At 45.4% G+C, this 17,811-nt stretch overlaps 1 protein-coding gene across 1 annotated transcript; it reads right to left on the reverse strand.

Annotated features, from left to right (window-relative positions):
* Positions 1-2,703: 2,703 nt before the first annotated feature.
* Positions 2,704-5,256, reverse strand: LOC110719136 (ankyrin repeat-containing protein ITN1-like). Its single transcript, XM_021898041.1, has 5 exons — positions 5,202-5,256; positions 4,443-4,928; positions 4,232-4,378; positions 3,694-4,136; positions 2,704-3,356 (listed from the first exon to the last, which is right to left on the reverse strand). Exons 1-5 carry the CDS (start codon positions 5,254-5,256, stop codon positions 2,706-2,708), a joined length of 1,782 nt encoding a protein of 593 aa, XP_021753733.1. The 3' UTR covers positions 2,704-2,705.
* Positions 5,257-17,811: the final 12,555 nt, after the last annotated feature.

Raw genomic sequence — 17,811 nt, forward strand, 5'->3', positions numbered from 1 at the left:
TGATTGTCATAAATCATTTGCATATGTATTGGTTTAGAACCATGCTAGATCGACCGATAAGAATACTTTAAGAGATTTAAAAATCGTCATAAGTATACTTCTCATTATAGTTATCAAAACTCCTTTCCTCGGCCATGAATATTGTAAGTTCTCTTGTTTGAGTACTAGTCCGTTTTGATGTTAGTCAAACGTCTACCATACATGGAGACTATAACGGCAACACTCGGGCGGATAGGTCCTCTTAGTAAGAGAAACTAAATTACAAGACCGGGAATGTCCCTTACTAATAATAGAGAATATGTATTTGTTGTTTAAAAGGTCTCTCAAAGAGCGAGACTGTGAAAATGCATGGCCATGCTCGGATGGATTTTGGAAATCACCTGTTTGTTGACCGCCGGACTCAGATATCGAGAAACACTTCTGGACGTAATAAGGATGACAAATAAATCTTATCTTATAGTTCATGAAGAGACATTAAGCGACATAGGAAAAAGGCTATACACTAAAAGTGCACTTGTCCGAAAATACAAGTGGGAGATTGATAGGAACAGTGTTCTTCGAACAAGTAAATTATTCCGATAGAGGGTTCGGAATTATTAGAAAGCTAATGATTCAGTAAGTTTAGGTGATCGGAATGCCTAATTAGAGGCCGCTTCCGATTGGTAATATTAACGCGTAATTAATATTACAACTTAATCTTAACTGAACCCTTCGGGCCACACCCAAGTAACTAACGATCCGACGCAACGAATAAATCTGAAAGGAATTAATAAGTCACTCGAGTATTGTGAACAAAGACGTCGAATTCCGAGCTTAGAGCGTCAGAACCGAATCTTAAAAATCGATCCAAAATTTAGTAATTGGCTTGACGGAAAAATGCTTTAAGTGAAAAGTAACCGAGCAAAAGGCTAGGGAAGCGCACCAAATAGAATTGTGCCACGTGGCAGTGCCATGTAGTAGCACATCATGGCAGCCACCAAGTGGCAAGGCGCCACATGGCAGCCACCAAGTGGAAGCGCCATGTGGCAAGGGGCACGAACCCAGGTGACAGGTCATGGACGCGGGATAAAAGGTGGTGGCTCGACCAAACCCAACTTGAAGCTCAAGGTTGGCTGCCATGTGGTTAGCTCACAATGCATGTGAGATGCCTAGGGGAGCAAGTGAGGAAGTGGTCCTCACCTAACCATGTGACTTTTCACTTTGTTATTCCTTGGTTTATTTAACTAAGGATTGAATTCAACATTCTTTCTATGTGGGATCTTTTTGTGAAAAAGTCCCACATTGAAAGATGAGTTGAATTCACAAGGAAGCATTCCAGTAGCCAAGGCATACCTTGGGATTGTTCACTTGAGTAAGAATTAGAAAAGACATCTCCATTGAGAAAACCTTTAAACTCATAATTACTGGAGTAGTTTGGTCGGAATTGGCTAACCTTCAAGTAATAGACCTATTCGGGGTTGTATTGCAGGTTGATACCGTAGGAGGTTATCGCCCGTTGCGAGACTTAAGCTTTCTCAAGTGAGAGCTCGGTGAACGAGCGAAGCACGCTTCATAGGTAATTTGGTCTTTCTTTAATTCTTGTTAATTATGTCTTTTGATTATATTAATTGTGAGTTTGATCTTGGCTCGGGTTTTATTTTTTGTAATGAGTCGGACTCATCAAAACCTAACAAACCCTCCATTTGAGGAGGCTAGAAATTCTCTAGAAACTTTGAATAGGAGCTTGGATGACTATAAATAGGTCATTTAATTCATTTGTTTATTTAGCCAACACTTAACCAACAATTGTAAAGTTCTCTCAAATAATCAAAGCTTTCCTTTGAAATCTCTTGTGAGCATCTTACTTCTCTTACTTAGCCAATCTTGTAGAACACTTAGCCTATCAAAACAAGGGGAGTCCTAACTAGGAGACTAACGGGTGTTGTCGACTAGTGGACCGCGTGCAAGGGGACTTAGGCAAATAAGTCAGCACGTGACAAGGCACTGGAAAAACCGGTTGTACTGATGGCCAAAACTGATCCAACTAGTGGCTGAACTAGCTAATGATTAGATTGATTTTAGCTGCTAACTGGCCACCGGTACAATCGGTTTTGGCCACCTAGTGGCTAGGCCTCCCAAAAAAAAAAAAAAACCACCACCACCCTGCCAATGATAAGGAGGTGCTAGGTCTCCAATAAGGGGTACATACGGTAGTGTTGTGGGTCACTGGTGAGAGAGAGGTGGTTGTGCGTCGCTAGAAAGAGGATTTGATGTGTTGGGCCGACTGTGAGGGTGAAGTGGTGGCAAGGTGATGGTGAAGTAACAAGGGCATGATTATTCATATGCATCAAATGTTGGGGTTAATGATAATTAAAGAAATATTGGCGGTGTTTTACAACCTATGAAATTTTTGATTTATAAATAGTTTCAAGGTCGAAGAAACTCAAAATGGATTATTGTGATTCCACAAATTACAGCCACAACAATATTTAGAAATAGGTAATATTCCATCAAGGGTTTTAACAACTACGGGAAAAAATCACTTCTGATATTTAAACTGGCATTAAAGAGTTAAAACTGTGAAGTTTCTAATAAAATGTTACAAATACAACATATATAATAAGAAGTATAGCTCTAGCAAGCCATTTTTTGACATGATTTTTCAAGTGGACAGATGAAGATGACATTATGCAACAACCCCAGCTTAAAAAACATGCAATCACTTTCTAACTTAATTTTGTTTTGGGACTTTTAGACTTCCATAAAAGTTTTCGCTTTTTACTTGGCTGAAAGAAGGTCCATGAAGGATAAGTTGAACTATATATATCCCATAACAGAGGATATTGCTGAAAGCCAAATAACATAACTGGGATAGCTGCCAGTAGAGCAATCGGTGCAGGAATCCATATCGAACCCTTTTGAAATGTGATAAAGAATGTAGCAGTGAAAGCAATCATCATAGCCGCGATGGATACTATTAAAGATGTTAATCCAACCACGAGCTTGAAAGGTAGTACCTTAAGAAAGTCTTTTTCTGCATACCGCGATGTCAAGATTGATAGAAACATTAAAATGGAAGTTGAGGATGCAAACAATGAAACTGCATTCGATATTACAAACACCTTGAAAGAAGCTTTATTTAGTGGGATTGGAGATCCATCCTTGTCATTATTACCACCAGGTAAGGTGAAAGCCGCTGTAAAAATTACCGTTGCAATAACTGTTGCAATAAGAGTACATGATTCTGCTGTCTTCTTCATCCATTGTTCCCCTTGTAGTCGTAACTCGTTGTGCTCTTCCGTGAACAGAGTTTGGGGTGTCTTTCTCGATATATTTTTAGCCACAGCATAATGCGGTTGTACATCGTCTTGCACAGCCTAATATAAATTAGAGATGTTGGGTTATGTCTCAACTCAAATGACTGGTTAACAGGCAGGCCATAATTCACAGCAAAGCAAACAAAATAAATAGCTTGGCGTGTATCCTGCAGTATGCTGATATCTTTAACTCTGCCTAAATATTCTTTTCTACCTATAAGATTTAATTATATATATAAAGAGCAATCATTAGTGCTCCTAATAATATTATTACTTAGTAAAACAAAGTTAACTGGCCAATAAATAAAAGCTATCAATACTAATAAAAAAATGATCATAAGATGTAAGAAATTGAACACAACGAAAAATAAAAAAGAAATCTAGTAAGAAGAATAACCTCAAACCATAAAAGCTCTCGTTGCATTTGTAAAGCTGCACCAGAGACACAGTTGAGCCTATCAGGAGGTGCAATCTTTGCAGCTAAATGCAACATGTTATTATGTTCATAGTCTGTGTAAGAAGCGATTAGATCTTTAATAGCTCCTATCTCATGTATGAGCTTGGAGATCTCCTCGTGTCGACAGACAACAGCAACATGAAATATACTACTATTTTTATCATCAATTTTCCATATCACATCAGGGTATGAAAGAATCAATGTTGTTAGGAAATCAACATTTCCCATTTCGGCTGCAACAAACAATAATCTCCAAGGAAGTCCAATCAATTGAGAAATCCCATTTTCATCTTCTTTAATAACCTCATTCCATGCTCTCTGAGTCACTTTAAGAGCAAATCCCAGCTGCTGTTCCTTCTCATCTTTGCCGAGCATTTTAGTACCTGAATTTTAATTTTTAAACTGAGTATATGCATATGACATAAAGCAAAAGGATTCCCGACTAAATAAACATGTATGTAAGAGTTAAAATACAGACATTGGCTTAGAAGTTTTTCCCATAAGCTTTGTTTCGGAGTATGGCTTTGTAAATGCCTTGCAGCAAGAGTATGCAAAACAGTCTCATCCTTCCTGTTCCGATGGACTGCCAAATGGGGATGCTTATTTATAAATCCAAGCGCCACATCTACACACCAAATGAACTCTTACATGTTTATTGTGAAAATTTTATACTATCCCGTATGATTTACCATATAAGTGAGCCTCTATGGCACTAGTAAGCAGTTCGATGCGATCCTCATCTTTTAAAAGGCTGTCATCTGTTACCTCTATCAGGTACTTGACCATCTCTTTATGGCCAAGAAGAATTGCCATATGAAGAGGTGTCAGATTTTTACTCCCTTTAATATCAGGCAGTTGTTGGTTTTTCCTAACCATAACCTTTGCTATCTCTACATTTCCGGATGATGCTGCAATGCAAAAGGCCGTATTTCCAAGAGTGTTTCGTGACTCTAGAAGATCACCTCCTTTAATCATTAAGTCTACAAGTTTTGTCACAAATTCAAGGTGCTTGGCTGCTGCTGCAATGAGGAGGGTTGTGTCGTTTCGTTTTGTGATTGGTGCTGTTATCCACCTCGGATCTTCCTTGAAAATCATGTCTGCCGCCTCCCAGTCACCTTCCATAGCAGCTTGGTAAAGAGGCACTCCATATTTCAAAAAGTTGTGTCTTGATTCATCTTTTTGTTACAAACAAATAAATAGGTAATGTTTAATCAAACGTCAATAAACTGCATTGTTCAAGACATATTGTATTTCTTGTAGCTTGATTGAATGATTAAAAGCTTGATTTTCACAAATTAATATAGACAGTATAGAAGTAGACCAATGTGTTACTTTCTCTGGAGCCAGACCCAGTTGATAACCGATATCAACAAAAATTTGTTAATATCACAAATTTTTCTCTCTCCTCCCCTCACATGACCAATTTTTCTTTCTCTCTCCTCCATTACCTTGGCCACAACTTCCTTCTCTCTCTTCCATTCCCATGCCCAAGGTCGATGACATTAGCGGATATAAAGCGGCCGGCCAAAAAACGACACCCTAGTAGCAATTTATGAAAATTGGGGCCATACAAACCCTTTAGGGAAAGGGATTTGCTCGTACTAGTGGTGTTGCGGCGGTCGAATGTTGGTGCAGCGGCTTGTGGTGGTCGGTTGGGGACGATTCGCGAAGGTAGAGGCTAGTGAAGCTAAAGGTGGTGTTGTGGGTGGTAGCTAGTGGAGAAGTGGTGTTGCGGCGGTCGAATGTTGGTGCGATGGCCGTGTGGTGGTCGGCTGGGGTCGATTGGTGGTCGGCTGGGGTCAGCAAGGTTCTTGTTGATGGTGGCAACGGAGCAAACATTTTGTTCCGAAAGGCCTACAACCAAATCAATTTGAAGCCTAAGCACCTCACGCCGGTACCCTACCCGGTATCCGGATTTAATGGCGCTTCAACTTATCCAAACGGGAAGGTAACACTTCTTGTCACCATCGGCTGTGATGAGGCAGCCAGGAACGTCATGACCGAATTCTTAGTCATCGACGCTCCTTCTGTATACAACGTGATCATGGGGAGACCCATTATTCACGAGATCCAAAGGGTAGTCTCGACGTACCATCAGCTGATGATCTATGTCTCGGATGCCAGCTACCCCGAAAGGATCGAGGGCAGCCAAAAGGAGGCCCGAAGGTGCAACTACCTCAAGCCATCCACCAGTCGTACAAAAGATGACGACGAGGATGAGGAGGAGAAAGATAGGCAGCCGAGCGCGAAGAAGCCGAAAGGCCTAAGTGCTTCGGCTCAAGGAGACCTGGCCAATGAAAAAGGGCCAGGAAAATAAAATGTTAGCTCATCATCTGAGCCGAAAGACTCGGAGAGCCAGCCAAAGAGGAAATAATCTGGGACCCCTGCTGACATAGACAACAGGCCAGAAAACGAAGAGTCCAGCCCCATGGCAATGGAGCTGGACCAGCAGACCGAAACGGTCGAGTTGACCGAAGGAGACACCGAAAGATGCGTTACAATCGGGCTGGATCTTGATCCGAAAGTCCGCGTTGAGCTCATCCAACTCCTTCGGGACAACCGAGATGTGTTTGCTTTCTCGGCAGCTGATATGCCTGCGATAACTCCAGACCTCATCTCTCATAAGCTTAACGTCGACCCAACGTGTCGGCCAGTTAAGCAAAAGAAGCGGAATTACTCCGCAAATAAGAAACGAGACATCGCAGCCGAGGTCAAAAAGTTACTGGACGCAGGCTTCATCGAACCTGTCAGTATCCAGAATGGCTGCTAATGTGGTGATGGTTCAGAAGGCAAATGGCACCTGGAGAATGTGCGTTGACTTCACGGACCTAAATAAGGCATGTCCGAAAGATTTATATCCCTTGCCGAGGATCGATCAGCTAGTCGACTCGACAAGTGGCCATGCCTTGCTTAGTTTCATGGACGCATTTTCTTGGTATCATCAGATCTTCATGCACCCCGACGACCGAGCAAAGACGGCATTCGTCACGAACGCCGGGGTGTACAATTACAAAATGATGCCCTTTGGATTGAAAAATGCGGGGGCAACATACCAAAGGCTGGTGGGCCAAGTTTTCGCCGAGCAAAAAGGCCGAAACATGGAAGTCTATTTCGACGATTCTATCGTCAAAAGCAAAAAAGATGAAGACCATGTTACGGACCTGGCGGAGACTTTCGCCACTCTAAGAAAGCACCAGATGAAGCTGAATCCGAAGAAGTGTGTCTTCGGCGTAAAGCCAGGGAAATTCCTTGGGTTCATGGTCAGCAAAAGAGGGATTGATGCCAATCTCTCTAAGGTGCAGGCACTGCTCGATCTTCCCGAGCCGAAAACAAAAAGGGACGTTTAGCGGCTCACCGGAAGAATGGCATCCCTCTCGAGGTTCATCTCTAGGGCCTCGGATAAGGGGTTACCTTTCTCCAAAGCCCTGAAACTCCCGAAAACGAAAGAGCTCGTCTGGGAGGACTAGCAAAGAGAAGCCTTCAAGCAGCTTCGGGAGCATCTAGCTCAACTTCCAACATTGGCTAGCCCAGTAGAGGGAGAGTCCCTGTACTTGTACGTGGCTGTCAGCCAGCCACCATCAGTGCAGTGTTGCTGAGGGAAGAAAATAAAACACAGCAACCAATCTACTTCGTCAGCACACTCTGACGGATGCCGAGACCCGCTACCCCTTAGTCGAAAAAGTTGCTTACGCAGTGGTGGTAGCCGCTCGGAAGTTGAGACCCTATTTTGATTGTCATCAAATAGTGGTTTTGACTGATCAGCCGCTAGAAAAGGTTCTCGGCAAAGTTGAGAAATCTGGTAGGCTGGCCAAATGGGCTTTCGAGCTCACAGAGTTCAGCATCAGCTACCAGCCGAGAGCGGCCATAAAGGCTCAAGCTCTGGCGGACATCCTGGCCGAATGCTCGTACTAGGAGACGCTAGACGATGAAAAGAAAACCTGGACCGTGTTCACGGATGGATCCTCCACCGTGAACGGTTTGGGGGTAGGGGTGGTTACAACCTCTCCTGAAGGCAAGTCCTTTGAGTATGCACTAAAATTTTCATTCAAAACTTCGAATAACAAAGCCGAGTATGAGGCAGCCATTGCCGACCTAGAACTGTGCATCTCATTGGAAGCCGAGCACGTTTGTCTGAAGATAGACTCTCAGCTAGTTGCATATCAGATCGGTGGCATTTACGAGGCCAAAGAGCCCTCGTTGATATCATACCTTTCAAAGATCATGTCAGTTATTGCAAAGCTGAGAACTTTTGAAGTTCAGCTGATCCCAAGGGGTCAAAATGCTCAAGCCGATGCAATCTCCAAACTTGCTAGTTTAACTCTCATTGAGCTGAACCGATCTGTTTATGTGGAGGTACGACGAGAAAGAAGTGTCAATGAAGCACCTGAAGTGTGCTGCATTGACCAGGAACCAAGCTGGATGGACCCCATCCTAGCTTTCAAGCTTCGGGGAGAAATTCCCGAAGACAAAATTTTGGCCTCCAAGTTGAAGCGAACCGGTTCAAGGTTCATTGTCCTTAAGAGGGAACTGCTGAAGAAATCCTTCTCAGCCCCGTTGCTGAAATGTGTGGGGCCGACAGATGCAGATTATATCCTTCGGGAAATCCACCTCGGCATCTGTGGGTACCACATTGGGGGAAGGACTCTAGCCCACAAAGCATTAAGGGCAGGGTACTATTGGCCCACCATGATCTCAGACGCTAAGGAGCTGGTCAGAAAATGCGAAAATTGTCAAAATTCGCACCAGTCATCCATCAGCCAGCCCATGAGCTTCAGCCCGTGCTGAGTCCACTTCCATTTGCTCAATGGGGGTTGGATATCCTAGGCCCATTTTCGGATGCCGCATACCAGAAAAAATGGCTGATAGTCAGTGTTGACTATTTCAGTAAATGGATTGAGGCCGAAGCAGCCTCGAACATTACAGAGCAAACTGTCAGGAAATTTATCTAGCAGAATATCATCACTTGTTTTGGCATCCCGAAAGTATTTGTCTTTGATCATGGAAGGCAATTCGATCATCTGCCGCAGAAGCGATATACAGATCAGTTCGGCATCAAGCTGGCATATTCAGCGGTATGTCACCCGCAAAGTAACGGACAAGCTGAAGCTGCACATAAACAGATCCTGAATGCCCTCAAAAAGATGGTGGAGGATCAAAAGTCCAAGTGGCTGGAGGAGCTCCCAGGAACTCTCTGGTCCCTTCGGACAACCGAAAAAGAGGCAACTGGCCATTCACCCTTTGAATTGGTGTATGACGCCGAATCCGTTCTCCCAATGGAAATTGGCACTGAAAGCCTGCGAGTGCACCACTTCTCGGCCGAGAATGAGCAACTTATGAAGGAATCTCTCGATTTCTTTGACAAAGTAAGAGACTCGGCCCGAATCAGAATGGCTGCGTACAAGCAGAGAATTAGCAAATTTTACAACCGAAGAGTCCAGGCAAGGCCTCTCAAAATTGGAGACCTCGTCCTTCGGAATGCTGCTGCAGTACAGAAAAGTCGAATTCATGGGAAGCTCTCAGCTGCTTGGGAGGGACCCTATGAAATCTATGATGAGCTTCAATCAGGAACATACCGGCTTCGGCAGTTGGATGGAACCGAGCTGAAAAATCACTAGAATGCTGATGTACTTAAAAAATATCATGTGTAAACCCTTCGGGGCAGAACAATCTTTGTAAGTACATTTTGGATTATTAATGAAGGGCCTCTGAGCCACTATTTTCTACAAACAATTGCAATTTTTACTCTTTTATTTTTTCTTTATTCTATCTACTCTTTAAGGGTTTCCTTCGGCCCTGTCCAAAACCTTCGCCCTTAGAGCATCAGGTTTTGGATAGCCGATAAACTCGCCTTTTCAAAGAACACAGGTCTTTCAGCTGGGGTGAAAACCTCAGTAAGGCTTGTTCTATAAGGCATCGAGTCCATGGACAAATCTGGGATATTGACTTAACTGAGCCTTGTATCCCAGATAACCATTATTTAAAACACTGCCTTCAGCTGACCCTATGTTTGAAATATCCATTTTTTCAAATAGACAGAAAATCAAGAGCAAAAGCATAAACTAATAGAAAATAGACAAGGAAAACAAAAATGATCTTAGAAATCTGAAGAACAAGTCTTCAAATCTCTGGGGGGGCAAGAGGCACAACAAGTGCAGACTGCCTCAGCTGAGACCTCTAAGCCGAAGCTTTGTACTTAGTAACAAAAAAAAAAAAATAAAAAAAATAAAAAAAAAAACGAACTCTCGTTCAAAGCAATCCAAATATTCAAGCATGTAAGTTCAAAGCAAGGCAATATGAGGGAAATATCAAATTCATAAATAGGAAATCATGCTCGGATTACGAGCTACAAAACATAAGTGTTTTAAGTAAAGAGAAATAAAATATCGCCAGCCACCCACAAGCGGAAAATAACAGCTGCCGAAATGCGTACAAGGCAAAAAGTAAATATTTTGTACACTGAGGCAAGCTGAAGCAAAAACAAAGGCAAAAAACATTCAGAAGCGGCATCTATCATTTTAAGAGCACATTGATCCGCAAGATTCTGAAGACGACTACCCGAGTCCCTAAGCTTCAGCTGAGGGGTCAGGCCTCCCAGCAAGGTTGGAGTCCAGCGCGGCATCAGCCCCAGCTGCAGAAGAGGCGGGTTGAACTGGTGCTTGGACTTCAGCTTCCTTTATCTCAGCCTCCTTGGTCGTAGCATCCTCGGCCTGGAGACGGTCCAGCAGATCAACCTCAGCCTGACTAGCTTGCTGCATATGAGGATCCTTGGGGTCTTCAGCCCAGATCTTTTATTGATACTAGTCCAGATTAGGCGCAGCATGGAGAGCCAGTCACCGAGCCACCCTGAGGGCTAGCTGAGCTTCAGCATCGGCCAGCTTCTTCTGCACCTCTTCCAAGGCTTTCTGGGAGGACTCCCGTTGTTCCTTAAACTGAGCTTCGGCATCAGCAAGCCGCTGCTTAGTCTGCTCAACCTTATCTCGGGCCTGGGAAAGATGTTCCTCCTGGTTCTTCAGCTGAAACTCCAGGCTGGTGATGCTTTACCGTTGAGACTCTAGTTGGAGCCCGACCTCGACCAGCTCGTTCTCCCTCCTTTCGCAGGCTTGGCGGTGTTGATTGGCGTCAACCTCCAAGATCTTGATCTTCTGCCGAGATATTTCTTCTCGGGCCAGCAATTGAGATTGAACCTCAGCGTCGATTTTGTGCTGGATCTTGGCTTTGAGGCTGGGGACGTCAACTGCGCCGAAAGCTTTGAGCAGGGCCTCACCCTCATCTATTTGAGGCAAGACATCTTTCTCCATTTCAGCACAGAAAGTGTTGAAGGAGTAGATCACGACCTTGGCCCTATGCTCGGCTTTCTCCAACTTCAGTTAGGAAAGCTTTGCCTTTGTCTTAGCGATTTCTACCCTCTCCTTGAGTGTGTCAATCATCTCACATGTCATGGTATGGTTGTACACAACCTGCAGAACCGAGATTAAATTTGAGGTAAATAAAATTACAAGTAAATGGAGTAAACTGGAAATGCTGAAGGAGTAGAATCTTATTGCATACCTGCATCAGCAGCCTCTGGTTGTCTCTGTCAGGATCTGGTATTGAGGGACCAGGTTCAGCAATTCCAGCGGTTGCCCGAACAGACCATTCTCGGACTTGCTCCATTTTAGATAAGTCGGAGCAGCCGCCAAAATAAGCCTCAGCGCTGTCCTTGTACTTCCGCCAGATTTTGGCCCTAACGCCAATTGGGATAGAGTACTTCTTGGCGGAGAAGGTGGAGGTTAGCCTTAAGGAACAAAAAACAAATGAAGTAATAACAAGATAAAGTCGTTTAGGGTAATTTTACCCCGCCACGTGGTCCAATCAGAGGACGACACGTGTCAGCCTCAGGATGGCCCAAAGTGGACCAATCTCTACTTGACACGTGTCACTCCAGAAAATAAGGGAAAAAAGGCGGCCTTCAGGCCGAAATCCTGAGAAAGCCGCAAAGCGGTGCAGCCCACCACTGATTAGGGTACAATGACCTAATCAGGGGCACAAATCCCAAAGACCCTATTAATAGGGAGATGACCCTCTTTTTAGAGGCACGTTTGATCATTTATTACACACTTACTCTTTGATAGAGACATCCTGAGATTGGAATCCGAGCAGATCCCTACCTAAGTTTCCGCACCTTTTTCTCCCTTCAAGTTTCTAACTTGTGCGTCGGAGGCGGAGCACCACCCATCTGGTGTCTCCGTTTGTTTTGCAGGTACATCTCACCCCGGATCAGTCTTCGTGTTGTAACTCTCCCGAGGGACAAAAACACCCAAAACATTTGGCGCCGTCTGTGGGGGAGAGTACCTCGAAGATGGTTCAAGAGTCTGTACCACCCCCTAACCGTCTGGGTGAAGACTCAGAAGTCTTTACAAACTATGAGGATGAAGATCCTCAGGTCGAAACCTTTACATCCAAACACGGCTCTCTCAAAATCAAGCGCATCCAGCCCAGAGAGACTCTGGAGCAGGGATCCTCCCATGCGGGAGCAAGTAGACCCCCTGGGCAGCCGGAAGGGGAAACCCAAGCGGCAGCTGGATCAGCGCCTATCACCCGGGACGAGCTCATGAGATTCATGACAAGTTTCAAGGGTGAAATTAAAGAGCTGATCACCTAGAGCCGGGCTGGCCCAAGTAGAGGACAGTCGGCCAAGAAGGCTCCTCTGGAAAAGGGGAAGTCAGTCAAAGAACGGCAGCCCACTCCTCATCCAAAGGAGAAGGCAGCCGGGACCAGTGATTGGTCCAAAATTCTTCTCCCCAAGGGGAATAACAATAACTCCCGCCGGACTCAACAGCCGGTGAGAAGTAAAAAATCAACTCTTGATGACCGGGATATCATTACAGGAAGAGAAACCAGTCGCTGTCTGAGTCGGCTTCAACGTCAAACTTTCCAGACAGCTTCAACAATACCTCATTCGGGAATGCATCTTCCTTGCATGAGAGTCAGACAGGCGGTAATACAGTCCATTCTGGCCCTTATATGATTGGAGTTGTACCGTATGTGCGTACTTAGGTCTACGGCCAGTATCCCTTTCATTTCATGCAGCCGACCCTCTTTGGAGGTCAGGCGGCATATCCAAATGTCCAACCATTGGACTGGCAACTTCGTCTGCTACGCCTGGGTGAACAACCTTCTGCGTTCACCCGGGAGATAACCGAGGCGGCTCAGCCGTCCAAGGTTAAGAATGTGTTGGTTGGTACCTATGACGGTACCACCAATCCGGAAGACCACCTCATGGCTTACACCAACCTCATGTATTTGCAGGGGTTGGATGATGCCACTTGGTGTCGGTGCTTCCCGGCTACATTGAAGGGCATTGCCCAACAATGGTTTGGCAACTTGCCGGCCGGGTCCATCGATAGTTTCAGGAAGCTCGCCTTCCTGTTTGCTTCCAACTTCTCAATGAACATCCCTGCTAAGAAAACAAGCCTTGATTTGAGCACTATTAAGTAGGGAGAGAGAGAGAAGGGATGCGCTCCTATGTCAGGCGGTTCAATCTGATCAGAATTCAGATCCAAGGACTGTCTGACGAGGTAGCTTTTACAGACTTCTTCAAGGGTCTGAGAGACGGGTCAACTTTTAAGTTCGACCTAGTCAGAAAAGGGGCTTTCACCTTACAGGCGACCTTGAGGGAGGCGGAAAGTTACATTCAAGCTACCGATCTCTGCTCGCCTGGTAATCAGCCGGACTCCAAGAAGTCTGACAAACCGAAAGACAACCGGTCTGCTCAGCCGGCCAAAAATAAAGAAGAGAGCAAGAAAAGAAAAGAAATTTGGGCGGTTAATGATTCTGACCAGCCGTCTCAGAAGAAAAAGAAAGAGTTTAAACTGTACGTCCCCAAGTACGAGTTTAACAAAGACTGTAACTCCATCATCAAGGAGGTAAAGGACCGGCTGTCCATTGAGAAGCCGAATCCTACGAAGAGTTCTGTCCAGTCACAGAACAAAAATAAATTATGTCAGTTCCATGAGGAGGTCGGCCATGATACCAACGACTGCTTCAGTCTTCAGCGGGCATCGGACCGTCTGGCTGAAAAAGGGCTGTTGAAGTCCTACATTTCTAAGTCCCCAGCCAGCTGGTTGTCATTGAATGTAAGGTAGTCAACCAGCTGGTTGGACGGATCCTTATTGACACATGCAGCTCATCTGACAACATCAGCCTCCGGTGCCTGCAAAAGCTGAATTACAATGTCAGCAGCATGCATCCGGTCACCCACCCCTTGGTTGGTTTTGGGGGTGGGATGGTCTACCCAGCCGGAAGAATTGACTTGCCCATCCGGCTGGGAGAGAAAGGCCAGGGACGACATATTGTCTTCAGATTCTTGGCCGTTGAGGAGTTGACCGCCTACAACATTATCCTTGGCCGGCCAACCCTCAACGTAGCCAAGGCAGTAATCATCCGGTCTCTGATGCTCATCAAATATGAGAGGGATGAAGGCTGTGTTGTTTCCTTGATTGGGGATCATAAGACAGCCCAGGAGTGTTATCTCTCAACCGTCAGGGACAATGTGGCCCCAGGCGGTCAGGAACCAATTGACCTTAACAATGTCAAGGATGTCGATCCAGCACCTGCCCCACCAGCAGCCGAAAAGAAAAGAAAGGAACCTCTACTGGTGGAGGTGAAGAAGGAGAAAAAAAAGCAATCACTGACCGGTGAACGGTCAGAGGAGCTCCGTCCCCAACCGGCTGGTGAAAGCATTGATCTCGTTCTGGATGACAGCCGTCCGGAACGTACTGTAAATGTTGGGACGGTCGCTCATGCTACTTTGGGTGCAGACTTGCACCTTCTGCTGAAGGAATTCAAAGACATTTTTGCCTTTGAAGTGGATGAGATGCCAGGCGTCAGCCCGGATCTTGCTGTCCACAAGATCGCCGTGGATCCTAAAAAGAAGCCCATCCGGCAAAAGAAAAGAAACCACGGTGAGGAAAGAAGTCAGGCGGCAGTTGCCGAAGTCAAAAAGCTCCTAGACGCCAGGTTCATCCGGCCTTGTAATTTTCCCGACTGGGTGGCCAATGTGGTCCTTGTTAAGAAACCGAATGGGACCTGGCGCATGTGTGTTGATTACACAGACCTCAACAAGGCATGTCCAAACGACATTTACCCGCTTCCAAAGATCGACAGTCTAGTCGATTCTACAGCCGGTCACGCCTTGATGAGCTTCATGGATGCCTACTCCGGCTTCCATCAGATACCCCTGTGGAAGAAAGATCAAGAGAAGACGGCCTTCGTCACTGATCGGGGGTTATTCTGTTATATTGTGATGCCGTTTGGCTTAAAAAATGCGCATGCCACTTTCCAGCGGATGATTAATACGGTCTTCATTAATCAGATTGGGAGGAATGTGGAGGCGTACATTGATGATATGATAGTCAAATCCAAGCTCCAGACGGATCACCTTGCTGATCTCCGAGAAACATTGACCACCCTCAGGCGGCATAAGGTTATGTTAAATCCTAAGAAATGCGTCTTTGGTGTTGAGTCTGGGAAGTTTCTCGGATTCCTGATTGATCAAAGGGGGATAGAGGCTAACCCTGAAAAGATACAGGCGTTGATAGACATGAAGTCACCCCGTTCTGTCAAGGAAGTGCAGAGACTCACCGGCTGTCTGGCCGCCCTGGGGAGGTTCCTCGGCCGGTCAGGCAACAAGTGCCTCTACTTCTTCCAAGCAATCAGGAAGAAGACCAGATTTGAATGGGGGGATGATGCTGAGACGGAATTCCGGAGGTTGAAAGAGCACTTACATTCTCTACCTAGGTTGGTCAGTCCTTTACCTAGGGAGACGTTGTACATGTACTTAGCCATCTCAGATCATGCCCTCAGTGTCGTTCTCCTTGCTGAGCGAGACGGCGTGCAGCTCCCGGCTTACTTCATTAGCCATGTTCTTAAAAATGCTAAACTCCGGTATCCCATGGTTGAAAATTTTGGCCTTGCCCTGTATATGGCTTTCAAAAAATTGAAGCCCTACTTCTAGCATATCCGGTAGTGATTTACACCGACCAGCCACTCAAGCGCCCAATGTCTACCTTGGACTCATCCGGGAGAATGTTAAAATGGGTTATTGAAATGCAAAGTCTTGAAATCACTTACGAACCAAGAAAGGCAGTGAAAAGTCAGGAGTTTGCCGACTTCATTGTTGAAATGACCCGTCCGGTGGCTCCGGATAATCTTGATCAGGTTTGGAAAGTGTATGTAGACGGGAGATCTACAAAGAACGACTGTGGTGCAAGCGTAATCTACGAGTCTCCTGAAGGGGAGAGATTTGAGTATGCACTACGCTTCAAATTTCAGGCCTCTAACAATGAGGCGAAATATGAAGCCCTGCTAGCTGGCATTCGCATGTGTAAGGCGGCAGGGGCCATGAAAATTGACGCCTACTCTGATTCTCAATTGGTTGTTAGCCAGTATGAGGGAAGCTACGAGGCTACTCATCCGACTATGATTAAATATCTTCAGGCAGTCAAAGAAGAGACCAAGGCACTTGAGGAATTCTGGCTGAATCAGGTGCCTAGGTCGGAAAACAATCAGGCGGATGCATTGTCAAAACTGGCGTCTTCCGCCTGCCATGATACGCCTTGGTCATGATTCTCCATAGGAAGCAGCCGTCCAGAAAAAGCGAGCTGCAAGATTCGAGTTGAAAAATGGAGAACTCTTCAAGGCGGGGTTTATGAAGCCTTTGTTGAAGTATGTCACCCCAGAAAAGGGGAAAGAAGTTCTCGAAGACTTGCACTCGGGATTCTGCGCCTCTCACATAGACGGCAAGTCCCTAGCCGTCAGAACCAGATGGCACTATTTTTGGCCCACTCTTGAGGCAGATGCCAAGGAGTTGGTGAAGAAATGTGACAAGTGCCAAAAATTTGGCAAACTCATTCACCGTCCGGCTACTGATCTAACGGCCATCCACAGCCCAATCCCATTTACAAAATGGGGCATGGACATTCTAGGTCCTTACACGCCTGCTCCAGGCGGAAAGCGCTACATCTTGGTGGCTGCGGAATATTTTACCAAGTGGGTAGAAGCTGAGGCGGTTAAAAACATCAAAACCTCAGACGTGATTTCCTTCATCTGGAAAAACATTATCACCCGGTATGGGGTACCTATGTCTATGGTGTTTGATAATGGTCCTCTGTTTGAGACGCCTCAGCTAAAAACTTGGTTGGGAGATCAGGGGATCTCAAGCTATTTTGCATCCGTTGGCCGGCCCCAAGCAAACGGCCAAGTTGAAGCCTTCAATAAACTCATCTCAGACGACATTAAGAAGAAAATAGAAAGAGCCGGTGGCTTATGGGCAGAAGAGTTAATCCATGTCCTATGGGCCATCCGGACAATAGCAAAGGGGGCAACCGGTGAAACCCCATTTCTCATGGTTTACGGTGCTGAAGCCGTCTTGCCCATCGAACATTATGAGCCGACTCTCAGAGTCATGCTATATGATGAAGAGGCAAATTGGGAAGCAATGCGCCTGGAATTGGATTCACTCCCAGAACGCAGGGGCAATGCCGCCTTGCATCATGAGATTTACCGTCTGAGAATGACGAGAGCCTACAACAAAAAGGTACACAAGCGTCCTTTTAAAGTTGACGACTTAGTGTTACGAAAAATGGAGGCAACCGGTAGGGCCAATGAGCTGGGGAAGCTAACCCTAAATTGGGAAGGCCCCTACCGGATCTATGAAGAAGTAAGGGATGGCACCTACCACCTGAAAACTCCTGACGGCAGGCGTCTGCCTAGAACTTGGAATGTAGACAATCTAAAAAAGTACTACTTCTGAGAATGTAAACTTTTTGTAAACAGTGATTCAATTAATGAAGATTCAGACTTTGTTTGCAAAATTGTGTTATCGTTTGATTATCCATCTGGGTAATATCCAGGCGGATTCCCCATTTATCTAACTAAGTTCGATACTTAGTAAAGGTTACATTTGTTTGACCGCCTGGGTAATACTCGGATCTCTTGTTTATTTAAGTTTGATACTTTGTTCATTTAACTAAGTATGATTATCCGCCTGAAAATACTCAGACGGATTTTTCATTTACC

Source organism: Chenopodium quinoa, unplaced genomic scaffold (assembly GCF_001683475.1).
Source record: "Chenopodium quinoa cultivar QQ74 unplaced genomic scaffold, ASM168347v1, whole genome shotgun sequence".
NCBI lineage: Eukaryota > Viridiplantae > Streptophyta > Magnoliopsida > Caryophyllales > Amaranthaceae > Chenopodium > Chenopodium quinoa.

Bases quoted from the DNA above. Each gene is read 5' to 3' on its own strand.
- LOC110719136 (XM_021898041.1), bottom strand. From the start codon at position 5,256: ATGTCATCGACCTTGGGCATGGGAATGGAAGAGAGAGAAGGAAGTTGT. The intron at 4,929-5,201 runs GTAATGGAGGAG...TGTAACAAAAAG, and splicing joins AGAAGGAAGTTGTGGCCAAG to ATGAATCAAGACACAACTTT. The intron at 4,137-4,231 runs GTCTGTATTTTA...ATTAAAATTCAG, and splicing joins GGAAAAACTTCTAAGCCAAT to GTACTAAAATGCTCGGCAAA.